General features: G+C 35.9%; 1 protein-coding gene across 5 annotated transcripts; it reads right to left on the bottom strand.

Moving 5' to 3' along the window:
* Positions 1-1,920: 1,920 nt before the first annotated feature.
* On the bottom strand, positions 1,921-19,763 carry LOC137230804 (caspase-13). Of its 5 annotated transcripts, none has more exons than XR_010946256.1 (10): positions 19,596-19,763; positions 15,556-15,807; positions 11,202-11,311; positions 10,018-10,191; positions 8,559-8,793; positions 7,575-7,718; positions 6,332-6,441; positions 4,684-4,788; positions 4,456-4,508; positions 1,921-2,521 (listed from the first exon to the last, which is right to left on the bottom strand). XR_010946256.1 is itself a non-coding variant. In XM_067750865.1 (9 exons), exons 1-8 carry the CDS (start codon positions 19,600-19,602, stop codon positions 4,690-4,692), a joined length of 1,131 nt encoding a protein of 376 aa, XP_067606966.1. In that variant the 5' UTR covers positions 19,603-19,762; the 3' UTR covers positions 1,921-2,521; positions 4,685-4,689. The 5 variants fall into 5 exon arrangements, 3 of the variants coding, with proteins under 3 accessions (XP_067606966.1, XP_067606967.1, XP_067606968.1); XR_010946255.1 differs by having other exon boundaries at positions 4,456-4,515; XM_067750865.1 differs by lacking the exon at positions 4,456-4,508 and having other exon boundaries at positions 4,685-4,788; positions 19,596-19,762.
* Positions 19,764-20,577: the final 814 nt, after the last annotated feature.

Here is a 20,577-nt window from a genome sequence, read left to right on the forward strand (position 1 = left end):
TTTTCTCATATTAAGTGCTATTACTCTGTTCCTTTTTTCCTGATAGGCTTTTATTAGATACATGCTTTTAGATTAAGGGATTGCTTTTCTCTCTGTTTTTCTTTTTTATTATGAACAAATTCTGAATACTATTGAATGCCTTCTAAACTTCTTAAAATATCACAATTTTCCCTTTAATCTCTTATTTTGAGGAATGCTATCATAATTATTTTTATTATCAAACTATAAGTGCATTCCCAGAATAAATACTAGCTGGTTAAAAAATATTAGTAATGTTTCATATATGGCTAGAATTGCTTTGCTAACATGTTATTTAGAATGTTTACATCAATGTTCCTGAAAAATCATCCTGTATTTTTCTAACTTTGCTTCTACCTCTCTAGTTTCATATCAGTTTTGTACTAGATCTGTAAAAGAATTGGAGTTCACTTATCTTTTCATTTTATGGAAGCATTTATGTAAAATTGAGTTTATCAATTTCTTAAACGTTTTGTAAGACATTTGTCTACAGTCACTTGGATCTGTTAATTATTTTTGCAGTAGATATGACAAAAAGTAATTAATTTAATGTTTATTGATCCATTTGTCTTTTAATTTCTTTATATATTAATCTTGTTAATTCACTTTTTCTAGAATTCCATCTATGTTATGTATTGTATTCTCTTATGGTTTTTTTAAAATTTATGTTTATCTCTATTTGTTGCACTTTTTTTATCTCTAATATTGTCTTTGTGCTAATTCTATTTTTTCATACTCAATCTTGCTGAACGTCTGCTATCTGACCATTCTTTTTTAAAGGACCAGGATTTTTCTTAAGTGATCTGTTCAATTTTTTGTTTTGTTACCATCTCATAATTTTTTTCTTTTTAATATTTATTATTTGCTTTCTTCTATTTTCTAAGTGGTTCAGTATTTTTCTGACTTCTCAAGTTGAATGCTTAGTTTATACTTTTTTCCTTTCTTCTTTTTATATGTGTTTATGTATATTTCATAATTTATGTTTGTATATGTATATACTGTGTGTGTTCTTATTTCCAACTATGTGGAAATGTGTGGCAGTCTTTATGTTATTAGGTTTCTAATATTATCATGCAGTAGTCAGAGAATGAAGTCTCTCCCTGTATATTTTTGAACTTTGGGATGTACTCATGTCTCCACATGGACAAATGAAGTCCAGAAACCTAAACATCATGAATCTTTGTAGTGTTAGTTAACCTTACAATTCAAACTTCAATTTAACTGAAGTTAAATTGAAGTTAAACTGAAGTTAACTTCAGTTAACTTTAATTGAAGTTAACTTCAATTTAACTGAAGTTAAATTTAAATTGTATTCAAACCCATACAATTTCAGTTTCTCCTTGCTTTGGAGATGTAAGGTGGTACAGTGGTTAATAATTCAGATTCCAGAGCAAGCCAGATTGCCTTGAAATCCTGGTGCAGCCACCTACTAACTGTGTAACTTTGGGCACATCACTTAAGCTTTATTTTCTTTTGTTTCCTTACCTGTAAAATGGTAATATTGATAGTGATTACTTTATAGGGCTGTTATGAGGGTTAAAGTAGCTACTTATATACACACAATCCCTTATAACAATCAAAATCCTTAAAATAATCCTGACATACAATAATAAATATTACCTATTATGGTTGTACTTGACATCTAGAGAATCCTTTTATTTTTTTAATGCAGTTCATCATGTACTAAAATATTTATTCAGAATTCTGTGTGTATGTAACAGAAGTGGTACATCTCCTTACTTAGTAGCTCAGATGACCATGTGCCAGAATTCTTCTACCAAGATTCACCCTTCCAGAAATTTTAACATTCTCCTCTTCCATTGCTGACACTCCCCAATCTCTTTGCTGTTCTTTATCTAATAATATTTGTCTTTCCATACAAACATACTCAGTTACACAATCTTGAATCAAAAGCCCAATTTATTTTAGACAATAACCAAATATTTGCTAAATAATAAAATTTTCCTGAAGCTTGGAAATATGCAGAAATCTGGAAAGAAAATAATCAACAAGAAAGCAAATTAACTTATAGATGGGAAGAAAGACACATAGGCATAATTTGCTAAAATCATAACTTACTGAAGAAAAAAATGAACTCAAGCTATGATGTTGGTTAAATAATATATTAGGAAACTTCTTCTGCACAATTCTAGGCCTGGGGCTTAATGAGTGTATAAAGGAGGAGCTGACCAATTTACAGCTCTTGTCTCCAGATGGGCACCATCTCCTTTCACCCTATTGCTGAGGGCAAGTCATGACCAGTTCCCCTTACTCAATGAAGTGCAGATATTATATGCAATAAAACTAGAAAATCCAGTTTGCTTCTTCCACTTCATTTCCATACATCCACCATTTTAACTGAAATTCTATTCTCTATTAGAAGACCCCCCAAAACGACAGTTCATTTGTTTTCATTTTCACTGAAAGACAAAAGGTTAAACATGCGTTCTGTACTGGTAAAAGTGCTTCTTGAAGTTGAAACAGCTGAACTTCCTGTGATTTTCTGAAGAAGAGAAAAAGAACAGACGGTTAAGATAGTGATACCTGGAAGCCTTCAATCCAACCCTTACTGTGATTCTTCCATATGCTTTTGCCATTTCCCTTGGCTTCTATCTGTGACCTTTGTAGTCTATTCATCAAAAAGTACTCAGAGTGATCTTTGCAAAATCTAAGTTAGATTATATCATTTCTCTGTTCAAAAGCTCTTGAAGGGTTTCCTATCTCACTTAGGATAAAAGATTTTAAAACATTTACATGTGATCATCAAGGTCCATGTGATCAAGCTTCTCACCATTTTTCTGAATTTTACCCTGCCATTTTTCCCACTCTTATTCTCTAGCCAGCTGCCTTCTTGCAGTACTTTAAAAGTCTTAAGCACACATCTGCCTCAGGGCATCCGTACTTCCTATTTCTGGTGTTGGGATTCATTTCCCACTAGAGCCATAAGGTTCACTCCCTTACTCTATCCATTCTTTGTTCTGATTTCAAATCACTTCATTACTTCAAAGCAGCCTTTATTGAGTAATCTATTTATAACAGTATGGTATTCATCTTTTTTTTTTTTTTACCTTGCAGTACGTTGGCCTCTCACTGTTGTGGCCTCTCCCGTTGCGGAGCACAGGCTCCGGATGTGCAGGCTCAGTGGCCATGGCTCACGGGCCTAGCCGCTCCGCGGCATGTGGGATCTTCCCAGACTGGCGCACGAACCCGTGTCCCCTGCATCGGCAGGCGGACTCTCAACCACTGCGCCACCAGGGAAGCCCCGGTATCCATCTTTTTGTGTCTCTTTAGCCCTTTTTATTTTTTCTTATTAGCTCTTACCACTCTCTAACATATATTAACTTGCTTGTGTATTTAGAGTCTGTCTCCACTCACTAAAGTATGAGCTTTCTGAGAGCAAGGACTCCATTTATTTTGTTCACTGGTACATTCCAAGCATCTAGAACAGAACTTGGAACATAGTAAGTGCGTGATAAATATTAGTCAAATAAATAATTCAATCCCCAAATATGGTTCTATTGGACTAATTAGGCAGTCAAACTATTCTGCTGAAGTATCTATGCATTTATGTAGCCAGGGTGTCAGAAACCAGGGGTAGAAGATGGTGGGTAAATATTTCAAGAATTGAGATAAAATTTACTATAAAATATAAACTTAATTATGTTTCTGAGAGGGAGATTAATAATATGCTTATAATATAGTGTGATATAAAGCTGTTATGAGTGAGTAAATAATTGTTGGGTCTAAACTCAATAAACACAAAATAATTTGACCAAAAATTTTTTGTTTAAGTGTTAATATGGGTGATTGAAGGGGTTTCTGAACAGTAATTAAGAATCTGAGGGGCTTCCCTGGTGGCGCAGTGGTTGAGAGTTTGCCTGCTGATGCAGGGGACACGGGTTCGTGCTCTGGTCCAGGAAGATCCCACATGCCGTGGAGCGGCTGGGCCCATGAGCCATGGCCGCAGAGCCTGTGCGTCCGGAGCCGGGAGAGGCCACAACAGTGAGAGGCCCTTGTACCGCAAAAAAAAAAAAAAAAAAAAAAAAAGAATCTGAGAACTGACTCAGAATGTTCTGTGATCTACACTGTGAGAACAGTCAGAGAACCAGAGTCTTCATTGACACAAACTCTTCCAGGGTGCATTTTATACTGTATAGTAATGGTAGCTCAGTATCAGTAATATGACACCTGCACTCAGAGGACCACAGTCCTGCTTTCTCTACAGTCACCTCTTTTTTCTGTTTTTTTTTTTTTTAATCTGAGGCAATATTTGGTAACTAATAATGTGTGTGTGTGTGTCAGAGAGAGAGAGAGAAAGAAAGAGAGAGAGAGAGACATGAATATAAGTAATAATGGAAGCATGAGTACATGTCTATGCTAATAATTGTTACCCTGTGTCCTTCACTGTTTATTACTTTCTGTCTTGATTTGGCTTACCTTCTTGGTTGATTGATTTATTGATTGATGATTGTAGAGATGGAGGGGTGGATCCAGATGCATATAAATAAGGTAAAAATTAGCAACTAATCAACAAACTACATAAACAAGGAATACTAATTTACTAATTTGACTACTAAAGCAATAGGCTGTCATTGGTCATTGGACCTCACTACTAATATCACTGTCCCACTTATTCTGCCTGCCAACAAAAACTCTTGATACTTACTATTTTCAATTGCCAGGAAAGAGGTAGAAATATCTTGTCATGGAGAGTCGTTCAATGGTCGGCATCTGGGCTTTAACACTTGGTTTTTCAAATGCTTTTTGTACCTAAAAACAAAAAGAGGTTCTGGCTGATACGTACCTCTTATGCATTCTCAAAATATGTTTTGCACAATGAGCCAAAAAATTCTTCGAATGAAGGGTGCTCCTAGGATCGATGGAACCAAGCCCTTGGACATTCTTATTCCCTGTCACTGCTACCCTACCCCTTAGAAATGACACCTAATGTCAGAATATGCTCTTTATCTCAAAATACACACTTCATGCCTAATTCAAGTCTTTTCAAACTGCATTTTTTTCCTAGTTTCCACTTCTGATCTACAGATCTGATGATTAATTATCCCTTGGTGTTCGTTCATGAAAAGTGGACCTCAGAGATCCTCTATCTTCAAACTCTAACAAGGTTAACTCCTCAATTCAATAAGGTTAAAATCCCAGGATTTTGTCCTTAAAGCCTGAATGATGAGCAATATTCACATTCACCATCAAGATGAGCTCTGAAGTATTTTTCTGTAGACTGATCAATGAGATCCTACTTACCTAGATCCACTATTTCTAATCTCTTCTGAGGAATTCCCTTGAAAGTATGTCTAAATCCTATTCATCCAATAGGACTTAACTTCCTAAGCTCCTAGTCACAGAGACTGTGACTCAGGTTACAATGCAATCTTCTCCAATTTACTAAAGGTATATCCTTCTTTTCCCATGGGAGTGCTATTGTTCTTTATGGTTTTAGTTTAAAAATAACCACACTTTCCCACGTTCTTAATACCAATACTTTTCTCCCTAAAAAAGGAGGGACATTTATTCACTCATTCATACATTTATTTATTCAGTGAATATTAATTCCTCCCTTCCAGCTTGTTGAGTGTTGAACAAATCCCTGCCTTCATGAGCTTGCATGCAAGTGAGTAAATACAGACAATAAACAAACAAAATATATACTGGGTGGGTGGTAGTAAGAGCTATTGGAGGAACATAAATTAGGAAGGAAGGGGTAAATAAGGAATGTCCTGAGTTGGGGAAGAAGTATCAAGTCTTCCCTTCTGGGCCACTCTATTCAAAGAATTTTTCTCCTACATTCTCTTTCATGTGTCCTAGGACTTTCTCTTTTGGATCCTATCACAACCTGTATCACACACTTTTTATTGTTGTTGTTGGACTGCTTATTCAGTACCCATCTCTCTCACAAGAATGTTACTTCTAGGTAGCCTTATGTCACATATGTCTCATTTACCCCTGTGTCATGAAGATATAACCCATTACCAAGTAGACCATCCAATGTATATTTATTGAATAAATGAAGCAGTGAAAATTAATCCAAAATACTTTCCATTCTTTGAATTTTAAGAACTTATAGCCCATAACACACAAGCTCACATGTTATAATATTTTGTTCTATTTTGATCTTTTGCGGTGGTACATTAACATAGTCTTTTTGTAAATCAGATTTTAAACACATGGATTACAGAAACCAGTACCACTCTACTTTCGTTTGTCTGACAAAAATCTGTCATTGTCACTTGAAAGGCAAATAATAGTAAACTCTTCCTGAACAAATACATGATTAGAAAAGGAGAGAGGAGCTTACCTTTCTAAATACTTCCTCTAGATGACAGCACCAAGAATATTTTTGGAAGCATGTGATGAGTTGAGTAATGAAGAGAGAACCTTTTGTGATGTCTCTCCAGGCCACATTATCTATGACGATAAGGAATGGTAAGCCTTGGGCTGTGGCCTTCACCATGTTTTTTTTTTACATTTTTTGTCTTTTAAAACATAGCTTGGGAATTATCTTGACATGTTTAGGGGAAGAACTTACAACCTTTCATTAACTCATTTTCCATAAAGAAGTTGAACTAAAGAAGCAGCTCATCAAAACTGTAGGTCATTGCATAGTGATTACCTTGTATTTTGGGAATTGACTTTCTACTATGTGACTTATGCTTATTCATTTGGCTTTTAAAGGAGGCTTGAGAGATAATTGTAATTATCCCATTTTACAGATGAAAAATAGAAGCTCAGAAGGATTAAAGAATTTCCTCATGTTCACATAGGTGATTGTTTACAGATTATATACCATGATGTCTTTCACAATACAGTGAGCAAAATAAATAAAAAGATCTAATGAAACTTTTGGAGGGAAGGGAAATGTTTTTGGTATAGATAGTGGTAATAATTTCACAGGTATATACTTATCTCCAAACTCATTAAACTGTATACATTAGATATGTGCAGCTTTTTGTATGTTAATTATACCTGCATAAAGTGGTAAAAGTACTTAAAAATATGTAAATTAGAAACCCTCAGATATAAGGCTTCTCAAGATGATTACCTAAAGTTCAAGGACTAGATACTGTTCCCCTAATAGTAGGCCTAATAAGTCCCATTGTATCATTTTCTTCTTCCTTTAAAAGGGCATCCACCTTCTTGCTGGGATACCACTCTAAATAGTACCAGATGGGAAATATGGAGAAAATGGCTTGGAGTTGATAATTTTTGAGAAATGGCCATCAGTCCCTAGATCCATAAAAACTCTACTCAAAATGTTGAATGGATTTAATAGAAAACTGAATCAATCATTTGTTTTTAACTAGTGTGATGGTAAAGGGATTTTCTTGTATTAGGTTGTTTTAATGGTTACTATACCTTTGTCTGTAAAGTGCAACATATAATAAAAGTCAATTTTTAAAAGTGAAGAATAAGTAAAATATATTGACAGCATTCAAAATTTGCGTCAAATAATTGCTGCCCAGAGCTTATCTTGTTTTTTTAGAATCTTCAGAGGTAGCCTCAGACCCACAAATCCATGTCTGCAATTGAAAGACACATACGTGGGGTTGAGGAGCAGAAAGCAATGAAGTCCTTCTCCACATGGGTCTTGTAAATGGCATCCTCCTCCAGGTTCTCAGGTGACTGTGAAGAGCTGTCTGCCAAGGCTGCTGGAGAGTCACTGACCCACAATTCCCCATGATTTGCTGTAGAGACATCAATTTCCTACACACTGTGTGTCTCCCTCAGTATGACTGTTACAATTGCCCACCTCATTCTTTTACAATGTTTATTCTAACCAGTTTCACACACACATGTGCACACATACATACACACATACAGGTGTATCTCCACCCCACATACAACAGTTTGCCTTTTTATTGTGTTGTTGAGCAACATGCCAATTAATAGTGACAGCATTTTAGAATTGGAAGAACCCACTTGCTGAGAATAACAAAGAAGTTAAAGCCTTATCTGCATAATTTCAGAGCATAGTTATCATTTTATAGCTAAATTATTTTGGCTTTTCATCTTCAAACACTGTTCCAAAAAGCTAAAAGGGAACTGGGAGTCAGGAAAAAAAAGCAAAGAAAAATGTCACTGCAATCCCAGTTTCCCTCATCTACTTATTCATTTCCCTTTCAATAATATATGAGAAAAAAAAAAGATACTGCTATCACATAATAGCCTGACTTTCAAATGAAATTATTCTCAAGCCAGAGAATGTCAAAATGTCTGTAAAACATTTACAAGTAAAGTTGTCATTTAAATGATTTCATTCCAAGGTTGGAATATTTTTGTTTAACTTTGATTTGAGAATTCTGGTGATCTCCTTCACCACTTACCTTGAATCAAATTGAACAGAAATTTCTCAGCTAACAAAACAGAGTCTCATGATACCAGCCCCCTAATTGGAATTTCCTAATAATTCAATTTAGTTTATTTTCACTGGATGGGGTTTAAGATTGTTTCCCCTAGAAACAAAACATACTACAGTCCTCTGCAAACACCTTTAAGACTTTTGGATTTTTCATCTCAGAACTTACCACCTCTGCAGGCCTGGACAATGATGACCTTAGGTTTGTCCTTTAGACTGAGGCAATTGCGGTTGTTGAATATCCGGAAGATGGTGTCATAAGGTAGCACATCTGGGTTTTCATCACTATGCATAGTCCCACAGATCCCATCCAGGATGCCATGAGACATGAACACCAAGAATGTGCTGTCTGAAGATTTGTGCTCTTCACAGGCAGCAAATCTGCACAGCACTGATTCCATATCCTGAAAAAGACTGCAAAGTGTTACTTTAACAGGACAAGCATTAAAATTAAACTGACCTCCTATTTATTATGATCAGTATAAGAAACATCTGTAACGTTCCAATAATGGTGGCTTTACATAGTGGTTACTTGATGATAGTTTTATTTTTATTTCTATAATGGATCAATGGGTTCAACTTTTTGTTCCTTCTGACATTATATAACCTGTCCCCAATACATTTTACATTTGCTTATTGTCGTTATATACTTTCATTTTCATCTCTGTATTTTCTCTCATTACTTAATAAAAACCTTGAATAATAAATGTATCATACCACTTCCCTTCTAAGGCACTCCTCACCATACTTAGAATAAAATAAAACTTGTGACGTAAGTATACTTCTCCCTTCTGACATTCTTCCTCCTCCTCTAGGCTCTAGTCACACTGGTCTTTCTGTACTTTTCAAGTGCCAGTTTCATATTAGGTTCAGACTTTTCACTTGTAGTCGAGCCTGCTTGGAATATATTTCATTCACATCTTTCCAGAGTTATCTTGTCTCTGATAGTCATGTGTCAGATCCCATATTACCTCCTCAAAATGTCTTTCTTGGCCATTCCATCAAACATTATTACTCCTCACTCACCAATTTGTTCTTATGTTTCCTTTTTCCTTTTCATTTCCTTTTCACTTCTTTTCAATCTTAGAGACACACAGATACATCAAATCTCTGAAATGTTCTGTTTTGCTTATAGTTTGATCACCCCCCACCAAGTGAACCTAGATCAGTGTGAGCTGGGAACCTTCTGTCTCATTTACAGACCCATCCCCAATGCCAAAATAGCCCCTGGAACAGTCAGGATTCAGTATTTATATGGTGATCACACTCCTGCTAACATTCATTACTCCAGAATTTTCTGGGAAATATTGGGGCTGAATCTCAATCATCCCACTTCAGAATTAAGAATTTTGTGGGTACATATGCCAATCAGTTTTTGTACAGTTTTATGGAACTGAGGATATTTGAAGATCTAAAGAGATATAGATTTCACCTGTCTTAATATTTTTATTTTATAACACACATTCACACACTTAGATACACACACACACACACACACACACACACACAACACACACACAAATGAGACCTATGGTTGTTAAAGTTATTTGCTTAATATTATAAAGTTCACTTGTTAGGAAGATATGTGTTGAATATGTATGTGTTTGGGGTGGGTGAGGGGCCCTTACCCTGGCTGTGAGTTTCTCTTCCACATCCACACTGTAGCCAAGGCCCTCAAGCAGCCCCTTCATTCCCATGATGTCATGGGCTGCCCCATTCCTGAGAGGGAGATGATCAAACTCTGTATTGCATATGATGAGAGCCAGACGAGTGCGGGCCTTTATCTCCTTTATTGGATAGATCTGCAGGAAATTGATATGCAGTGAGTTTGATTTACCTAAATCTCTCTTAAACCCTCATACACCAATCACTGTTGCTTTTAAGGGCTTGCATAGATGTCCTCTCTCCTATCCTGTACCAGAAGACACTGTCTTCTCTCTTTTAGTAATGGATTGAATCGACAATAGAAGGAAGTACAAATTGGAAGGGAATTATTTTTCAAAAGCCCAGACAATGATCCAAATTATATTTGTGATGGTTACTCGAGAATCTTCAGGAGACTAGAACAATTCCTACCCTCTCCTTCTCCTCTTTCTTCTCCACCTAGTCAAATCTTTCTTAACAATCAAGTTTCAGATCAAATTTTGTAAAAACCAGGAGATATTTGCCATTGACTCCAGCTAAAAATAAAGATCCTTTGCCTTGGGTAACATTATTCTGGTACTATTTTTTTTTTTTTTTTTTTTGCGGTACGCGGGCCTCTCACTGTTGTGGCTTCTCCCGTTGTGGAGCACAGGCTTCCGAATGCACAGGCTCAGCAGCCATGGCTCACGGACCCAGCCTTTCCGCGACGTGTGGGATCTTCCCGGACCGGGGCACGAACCCGTGTCCCCTGCATCGGCAGGCGGACTCTCAACCACTGTGCCACCAGGGAAGCCCATTCTGGTACTATTTTAATTTATAGTGTTTTGCAGGTGTTAATAATTTTTAACTGGAAAGCAAACAATTACTACTCAGCCATGTTATCTTATAAATATTTTGATTCTATGACTACAGCTAAAATTCTAATAAATCCCAAATATATAGGACAACAAATAAATGAAAAAAGTGAGAGACTTGTATTTTATCATAGGGTTGAAAGAGAATTGGAATCTGTGTGAAGCCATGTGATTTCTTCCTGCTCAAAGCATCTATGAAAAAGGAATCCACTGTCCCACCCAGCCACTCTGTAACTAATGCTTTAAGAAATTGTGTAATTAGTGAAAGCAGTTGTTTTTCTCTCTTCCTCTCTTTCCTGTACAGAGCACAGTACCTCTTCAGCCCTTTCTTTACACAGTTTAAGAAATTCTTCATGGGGGCAAAGCTTGAGGGTATCTGTAGTTTCTGCTGACTCATCTGGTCCAGTCACGATTTCCTCAGGAGCTGCAGAATACATCGCATAATATAAATTGTGATATCTGACGATGTGACCCAGTTATCACCTAAGAAAACTGACAGAAAAGGGTTATCCTGGGAAAAAGATTTTTAACATGTTGGGTTATAGTTGTATCTAACCTGTGTGTGAGGAGACAGATGTATTACGACTGGGAAAGAAGGGAGAAATCCTTGGTAGTAAAAACAGATCCACTCAAAAATGCAATAATAGATTTTGATATTATGAAGAAGACACCTTAATGATTTAGGGTCAAAGTTAGCCTTCCCTTTACTCATGAAAACAGTTTGATTTTTCCAGTGGTTTTACTCTAGGGTATTACTCATCTGTGTGGACTTTCTACTGTCTGTGAGCAAGAGTACATTTAGTAAATATTTATCAGAGTGCTATCTACTAGAAATAGAATTAAGTCACACTCACATTGAGTCACTTTTTTTTTTTTTTGAGAGTATGCAGCACTTATTACAAAGCCAGGAGATACAAATATCCCAGGGCAGGAGGAGGATACAGCCACAGCACCTCAGACACAGGACAAGGTGCAAACACAGACAAACCTGTTGGGGGACACCTGACCCCAAACACATAGGTTGTGATAGAGTCTTGCCTCCTCCCTTCATCCTGATCTGATCTATGCACATTGGAGAAAAAACTGGTGGGTGGGGGTCTGTTGGGGTCTGTCCCTCAGGGGTTGGACCACTTGATTTCTTGGGGATGGAGCTGAGGTCAGATCTCACAGGTTCTGCCTTCCTGTGCTTTTAGATGCCTGTTGCTCTTTCCTGACTTGGCCTCAGCTGCAGGTGGGGAGGGCACTGCAATTTAAAATTTTCTAATGTCCACATTGAATATAAACAGACAGAATCAATTAATTTAACAATATATTTTGTTTAACAATATATCCAAAATAGTATCATTTTAACCTGTTACTAGCCACAATTTATGCACTTAAAAGCCACGTGTGCCCAGTAGCTATCATATTGGGTAATATGACATCTCAAGTCCACTCCTAATTCACACAACAAACACAGACACATACACACTCAAATACTTAATAGAATCCTAAATCCTGTACCAACCAGGTATTATTTTTTCAGCAACCTCAGCGTGAATTCTTAACCTTTCCGGAGGAGATAGGCTTCAATGATTCACCGAGTTGTGAAATCAGCTATTTAAAGTAGAAATGCTATGCATTAATCATAGTATTGCATCCAGTGTCGAAGGTACAATTTTTTTGTCAGAGATGCTACATTACTCTGAATGTCCTTGCCTCCAAAGTGCTGAATAACCAGCCCTAAATTTTCAACCCATGTTTTAAAATGTGAGGAAATAACTTCTCCTTGTTGGAAATGAGAAATGTAATATTTTCTGAAACTGTTTGGCCTCATTTGACTAAGATTGTGCAAGAGACTGGGAAAGTCCAGAGCCCTCCCTTGGAGAAGGAAGGAAGAGATTCCTCATAAATAAAAATCAGAAGAGGTTTATCAAGACCTAACATAACAAGGTTTTTGTCTATGAAAGGAATAAACCTTTATGTTCATTTACATGAATGAACCAAGACAGTCTCTTATTTTATTTTATTTTAATTAGAAAGGCAATATTATCTTCTGTAAATTTTTCAGTTTTTAAACTTTATAATTTTTTTCAATTTCATTTATTTGTTTCCATTAGTTTTTAAATAAAATTTTTTTATAAATGTCTTTCTAAAAAGTATGCTAAAAATGTAAGCTCTGGAGATACAGCAAATGGTATGTCTTTAAGTCTACCAAACTGTCTTAACATTTATTTCTGTAGATAAAGTACTGACACATACTCTCCTTTCCTACTGCAGAAGATTCTGCCAATGTGAAGAAGTCCAGGGTCTTGGGATAGTCCCTGGTCAGAGGGTATGTTTTGTCATTGAAAGTCTCCTGTTTCCAGGTCATTGACAAGTTTGGTGTACTCTTGAATTTAATAAATGTCATCTCCTAATGACCATTATATGTCTATATATAGATACACTATTTACAGAGAAAACTGAAAATTAGACTATCTTATGTCTAATAGTAAAATTATCATGAAACTGAATCGTTTCATTACAATGTAATATAGTGTAGCCTGCTGTTCAAAAGGAGTACCCATGGGCCTGAGAGCACAGCAAAAAGAAATAAGAAAATAAGCAGATTAGATAAAAACTTTAATATCTGAGTTTTATCTGTTACCTAATGAAATGCTCAAGAAACCCCTTAAACTGAAACAAAACTAAAGATACTGATATTAGATAAGACAAGTCCTTCTCCCTTGGCAAGTAGGAATTTGAGCAATTATCTCTCTGACTGAATAACAGTGCTTGGCACATAGTATGTACATATACTGCTAAATAATTGAAACAAATAGCTTAGATTCTTCCTTTCCCCCACTCCATTTCCTCAGTATCTCATTAAGAACCCTCTGAATTATATCCATGCCCAAAAGGCCTGGCTAGGACTTTTACATATTCTAATAGCCCCACTCACCAAGCTTCCTGTTCTCCTGGGCCAGTATACTCTAGGTGTCCTGAGATTCCTCTGGAGGTTCCATGTACAGTAGAACTCAGGGGGCTACTGGATACTTCATGAAACGGTCTATACCTGCCACCTGCCTGCCACAGACTCTGCTGATGGGATAGGTTATTTCAGTTTAAGGTTCATTCTAGTTCCTGGGGTTGCTAAAATCATTTTGAAGTTCCCCTTATTTCAATTCTGATTCCCATTTGTTGAATTATCTCTGATCTTGTTTTTATTTATTTTATTTTATTTTATTCTATTCTATTCTATTCCTTTATGGCTTATTTTAGGATATTGAATATAGTTCCCTGTGCTATACAGTAGGACCTTGTTATTTATCCATTATATATGTAATAGTTTGCATCTGCTAACCCTAAACTCCCAATCTATCCCTCCCCCACACCCCTCTCCCTTGGCAACCACAAGTCTGTTCTCTTATTTTGTTTTTAAATCCAAATTGTTTTTATCCCATCCCAGGTTTAAGAGAAAGTAATAAACCTGCACAAGGACCAACTTAAATGTTAATGATAACATAGCCTAGGCCACAATCTTGGACATCTATTAGACTAGTGTATAATTCCTGCTGGTGGGAGTGTCCCTTCTCCATAGAGAAGGGATTATTGAAAAAGCTTATTTGCTATAGTGAGGTCTCTACAGTTATGTTGCATGTTGTTTATTATTGCTTATCATTATTGATAAATGCTAGTATTCAGGCTGGAATTTTAGGTTAAACTCTATACCAAATTGAGTCCATCACTGGTGAACTTGGATCTGAGGATATTTAGACTCTAGTAATATTCATAATTCATTTAAAGTGAAGTTTTGAAAGATGTTAATATATTGGACAGTTTATATTGAATAAGTATTCTCCTGATCATATTTTGTAACTCACAGAAATGAATAAGCACAGTAAACATTTAAATATTATAAGCTAAAAATAATTCTGGTAACTAATATTTATTACATGCATGTTCTTCATTTGCCTATTCATCCTATATTCATTACATGCCTGCTATGTCTCTGGCACTCTGCTAAGAGCTATTATTCATTGGTGAAGAAAACATTTGTGATCTGGATTAAGAAACTCAGTGGATTATAGTCCTGTCTAATGAGATAAACAGGGGAAAGAAGTGTAATAGATTTGATGTGGAGAATAAAGTGTTTCATTTTATATATCTTAGCTTTGTGAAGCCAGTGGAACCTTCAAGTGAAAATGCTGAATATGCAGCTAGAGCTAAATATATCTGGAGTTCAGAGGAGAGTTCCAGAAAGGAGCTAAAATATTAGGAATTGTCAATCTGTGTCTGCCATTATGTTCCTAGCTTTACAAAGCCTGTGATGAAGTGACTGAAATTGTCCCCATTTCACAGATGCTCATACTGATGCTTAGGGAGGTTAAGAAACTTGAATGAAGTCACATAGTGTCCAAAGTGACAGAAACCTGAGTTCAACTCCAGGTATCCCTTACTACAAAGTCTCTACAATTAGCGATCTCTATGATCAACCTAAACACAAGGACTCAACTTCTAAGCTAATTGGAAATTAGATACCTTCCCACAAATGACAAGGTGGCCTCTAAAAGGACAATGATAGGTTTAGTGAAAATTATACTTTAGTAATAGGAGGATGGGGAACTTAGAGGACAGTGGAGCAGCCTTGGAGCCAAGTAGATCTGAAAAATTTAAGATATCCCTTGAAAATAATTCCAGTCTTACCTTTTATACTGGTGGAATTTTTGTCTATGTTTAGGAAGGTTTGAACAAAGATTTGACCTGCTTCATGGCGTTTCTGTCGCATACAGTCCACCAAGACCCGTGCCTTGTCTTCAAGCTTGGCATTATAAATTTTTTTCTTCTCCTCTTCCTCCAATTTCAGGACATTTTTTCCCACCAAGTCATCCAAAACGCCAGTAATGAGCTCTTTGCCCACAGATTCCAAAATCTTAAGTGGGTTTTTGTTGTGTGTGCCTTGTCAGAAATACAAAGCTTCCTTTTACTTGATCTTGTCTCAATAAAAAATTCAGAATTGAAAATAATCTGATGACTGATCTTTCAATATGGTAGATCAATATGACACCAGGTTAATATATTACTGTCTGGGATAATTAGAACTTTTGTGGGTGATTAAGGAAGTCAAATTAATAAGTATTTTATTGTAATACCACAGGTATTATTTGAATGGATAGTGCATGGGAAGGCAGGGTATCTCATCAATACTTAATTAAATCTACAAAGACAGTTATAAAGTTCATCTAGATATAAAGATAGTCTTGACACAAAATGACATATTCTAAAAAAAAATGCACCAAGACATTGAACAAGAACTTTGCCCCAGAAGCACCAGCCTCATTGTTCATGTTGTCTTGAAGTATCCTTTCAGTAAATGTTTATTGGGCAAATATTATGAGAAAGAAACATGGACATTACAAAGCATGAATAAAAAGTTACCCAATATCAGTTCATTTAATAACAGCTAACATCTATTATGCATTTAGGATTTAAAAAGAAATACATTTAAAGCAATATACAATATTTTTATTATTTACAAGTCTCTGTACTAAATACTTTATAAATATTAATATGATGGACCCTCACAATAATCCAATGAGATGGTTAATATTTTCCCTATTTTACAGATCATTTAAATAAAATGCCCAGATCACACAAATTAGGATTCAAATTCTGTTCTTACACCATATTCTATAAAGTTAAACATAGTACAGCTTCAGTAATAATAGTTGATATTCATTGAGGCCCCATTGGTCTCAAGTGCTTCATATGAATCTTATAAGTTAAAGTTAATAAAAATTCCATGTAACATGTATATTAATATTTCTATTATATAGTAAAGGAAACAGACACAGAGAAGTTAGTTAAATATTTGATCCAAATTTTGTGAATAGTACACCATGTTTAGTAAGAGGGTAGGAAGGGATTCAAACTCAGGGGTTCAGAATCGACTCCCCACTCAAATCATCAAACTACTTTACATGATACTTGGTAAAGAGTTACTTAAGAGAATAGAAAGTGATTCAGGGACTCAGAAAAGACTGGGTAAATTTCTGCAGATGAGGTCACAAAATGCTTCTTCTTAGAAAAGGTGGCAGAAACACTGGTCTTACACTAGAGTATACACATGTCAGAACAGAAAGATTGAAGAATTATGAACAACATGCAGGTTAATCTATGAAATGTTTACTCTGACTGAATTCTGGGTTTCTATTTTATTTATTTCTGCCTTCAACAGGTTGAGTGTTGACTGAATAAGTGGTACTGGGAGAAATATGGTAAACAATAAAACCAAAGAATGTTTACTTTACATCCTCTTATTATCTACACATTCTCATGTCTTCAGTTATTAGCTTTAAATAATAAATAAATTATCCCTGAATTTATAGATTCAGCCCAAAGGTGGATCCCCAAATTGAGGCTCATATATTCATCCCTTCTCTGTATCCCACAAATTCATTACACTCAACTTTTAAAAGCTGAACTTCTCATTTTTCATCACCTTCTTCATTCCCTATATGTACTAGTTAATGGTATCTTACAGTCAAGTACACCAAATCAGTAAAAGTTGGTGATACTGAACCTCTTCTGCTTTCTTTGTATCTTATTTTCCATCTCACTTCAAACTGTATTGATTTTATCTGCTATATATTTGCAGAATCTGACTACTTCTCCCTCTCTAACTGTTTGATACTCTAGTTCAGGCCAACATCCTTTCTTGTTTAATTACTCTAAGAGTCTGATAAATCTACTCTTGTCCCCTTCTAATCTGTTCTTCTCAATGAAGCAAAGTCAGTGTTCTAAAAATCTAGACGTAACCATGAAATGTCTCAGCTTAATCTAATCTAGGTCTTCTCATTCAGCCTCATCCTCTGCTACTATACCCACCTTGCTCATTACATTTTAAACACTTTACCTTTCTTTCAGGTTCTACAAAGCCTTTACTTAGGGATCCTTATGTGTACAGTTTCTCACACCCAACATTCCTTTCTATTTCTCAACTGCTTCCTGTTTATCTTCAGGTCTCAGATGACATGGCATTTTCTTTAGGAAATTCTCCCTGATGCTTAAGACTAGACTGAGTGTCAGAGCAATATGCTCCCAGAGAAACTTGTTTCTCCCTAAGCTAACATTTTTTTCCTTATAGTTGTTAATTAGTTAACAATGGCAACCAAACTCATTAGTTTATGTTTATTGAGTCACTTTACTTGTTTTGTCTACCGCTTTTCAGTTTATCATATCTATTATCTAATGATGTCCTGATTCCAATTCAATAACAAGTAAGGTCATCCTGCCTAGCTAAAGAGGCAGCCATGAGTGTGAATTTAATGTACTACTCCCCAGTCAAATGCTGTATGAGCACCATGAAGAAGATAAGAAAACAGTCAGTCCTTACATTTTAGGAGCTTAAATTAAATGTGTGAGATGAGACAGAAACCTTGGAAAGAATTACACTACAGGGAAAATAAGAAATAAAGAAACACAATAGCAAGAAAGTGTGAGCGGGGGCGGGGGGGGGGAATGCAAGTAAATGTTTGTTAATGAAGCTGAAATCATGCTTTAGAGAGATTAATGGTAAAGTGAATAAATATATTTTGAAAGGTAGGAAAACCTGTCTGACAAGTTCAGACATTTTTTAAAAGGCAATACAGAGCCATTGTATGTTCCTGAGTAAGAAAATTGCATTTGTAAATACCTAGAAGGTAAGAACTGAAAGATAAGGATCTGATCATCTTTCCTAACAATGCTAATCTGCAGACAAACCTAGTCCAGCTACATAAGAATCATTTGTAGATCTTTAAAAGATTATAAATGCTTATAGTCTATCCATGGTTGAGTAATTCAGGGTTATGAAGGGGGAAATAATCTAAATTTGTTAATGTCTACAGATTATTTAGATTTGTTGTAAGGTTTAGAAACCACTGATCTAGTTGAACCTCTTCCTTTTCAAATGAAGAAAATGAAGCCAAAGAAGTGATATATACACTAATATGTATAAAATGGATAACTAATAAGAACCTGCTACATAAAAAAAAAATAAATTAAATAAAATTCTAAATTCAAAAAGAAGTGATATGATATACCTGAATACTAGCTACATAAATAGCCAATGATTCCATCTCTTATACTTTCCAGTTTCTGTGTGTAAGATATGTGACCTGAAAGCAGTATGCAGTATGGATAGGAGGGTTAAATCCTGGAGAGAGGGAGACCAATTAAAAACTGTGATAGCAATCCAAGAAATACTGTGCTAGAGTAGTTAGCACCACAGCTAGAATGGGAGGAAAATGTAGTTACTTTACAAAGACAAAGAGCATAATTCAATATAGGATATAGTAAGGGGGGGTGGGAATTCAAAGACTCACTTATCTGATTACGGGGACAATTTTATGGAATCAAGAGGAAGCTGAGAAGATTTCAGAGCGCATTTAGGAATTTTCAGAGTTTTCTCACACATAAATAACTTACTCTATTTGTCTTTATCCACCCTTCACTTTGATTACCAGGAGCTGCAAAAAAGGAAATAACTTCTTCCTGGCTCTGAGATAATCTGGACACCATACTCTCCTTCAGCATCTCTGAGACAGTGTCCCCCCGTTCAAGTTACACAGAGCTAATAAGGAATTTAGTTTGCACAGGATTGGCTCACTTCCCTTTTGTATATTTCTTCCTGTCACAAAGCAATTAATAAGTGTTTTCTAAGACCCAAGTTCCTGACCCTCAGCTAGGAAAGGACCCTTACTCACCAGCCATATGTAACAACTGTAGTCCCTTCCTGATGCCTTGAGAAGAGCACAGGCTTGAAAATGAAAGTTACTGGACACTTCCTCCATTCAGGGGGCTGGGACTCCTAATCATAGATTGGGAAACTGCTGCTCAGAACTTCTGCGTTCACTGTCAGGAAGTCCCCTGTAGTCAGCAAATGGATTTCCCAATCCTTTGGGAAGGATTATTTCTTCCTTTTGGAAGAAAAAAAATGAATTGACAAAATATTTTCCAACCTATGTTGGAACCTCTGACTGTTTTTTTCCCTCATTTTCTTTTTCTTTCCTCATTGCTCCACACCTCGTTCTCTCTGTCCTTCTGCTTCTGATCTCTCATTATTTCTCCTTTGCTCAGCTACTAGTGCAAATCATGAGAAGTTAAAACTAACAGGTTCCCTTTCATTTCTGGATAAGGATTACCCAAATAACTTTAGTTTCCTGTTTTAACTGTGCTGATCATGGTGGTATTATTCCCTCTCCATCTCCCTATCATCTTACACTTTTATTGGAAATAAGTTCTGAACCCTTGTCTCCATTCCTTTCATGATTTTCTTTAACTGCCTAAGCTTCCCTTAACATTTAATTTTTACTGAGAGTGACTATTCACCTCCCTTTTTGTTATATTCTGAACTAAGACTGACCATAGAAGTAGTCTCAGGCTGTAGTAGAATGATTGTGTGATAGTACAAAAGATATATATCCAGAAGAACTGTTAGTGAAAGGGGAAAAAAAAAAAGACTATGAAATGCTCAACTTGAAGGTCTTGAAAAGGTCAGAAATTCTAGGTCCATCCATGCTGCTGCAAATCATACTAAGTGAAGTAAGTCAGACAAGAAAGAAATATCATATGGTATCACTTATATGTGAAATTGAAAACAAATGGTACAAATGAACTTATTTACAAAACAGAAATAGTCACAGAAGTAGTAAACAAACTTATGGTTACCAAAGGTGAAGGGGGGTG

The sequence above is a fragment of the Pseudorca crassidens genome, chromosome 9 (assembly GCF_039906515.1).
Source record: "Pseudorca crassidens isolate mPseCra1 chromosome 9, mPseCra1.hap1, whole genome shotgun sequence".
In the NCBI taxonomy this organism is placed as follows: Eukaryota; Metazoa; Chordata; class Mammalia; order Artiodactyla; family Delphinidae; genus Pseudorca; species Pseudorca crassidens.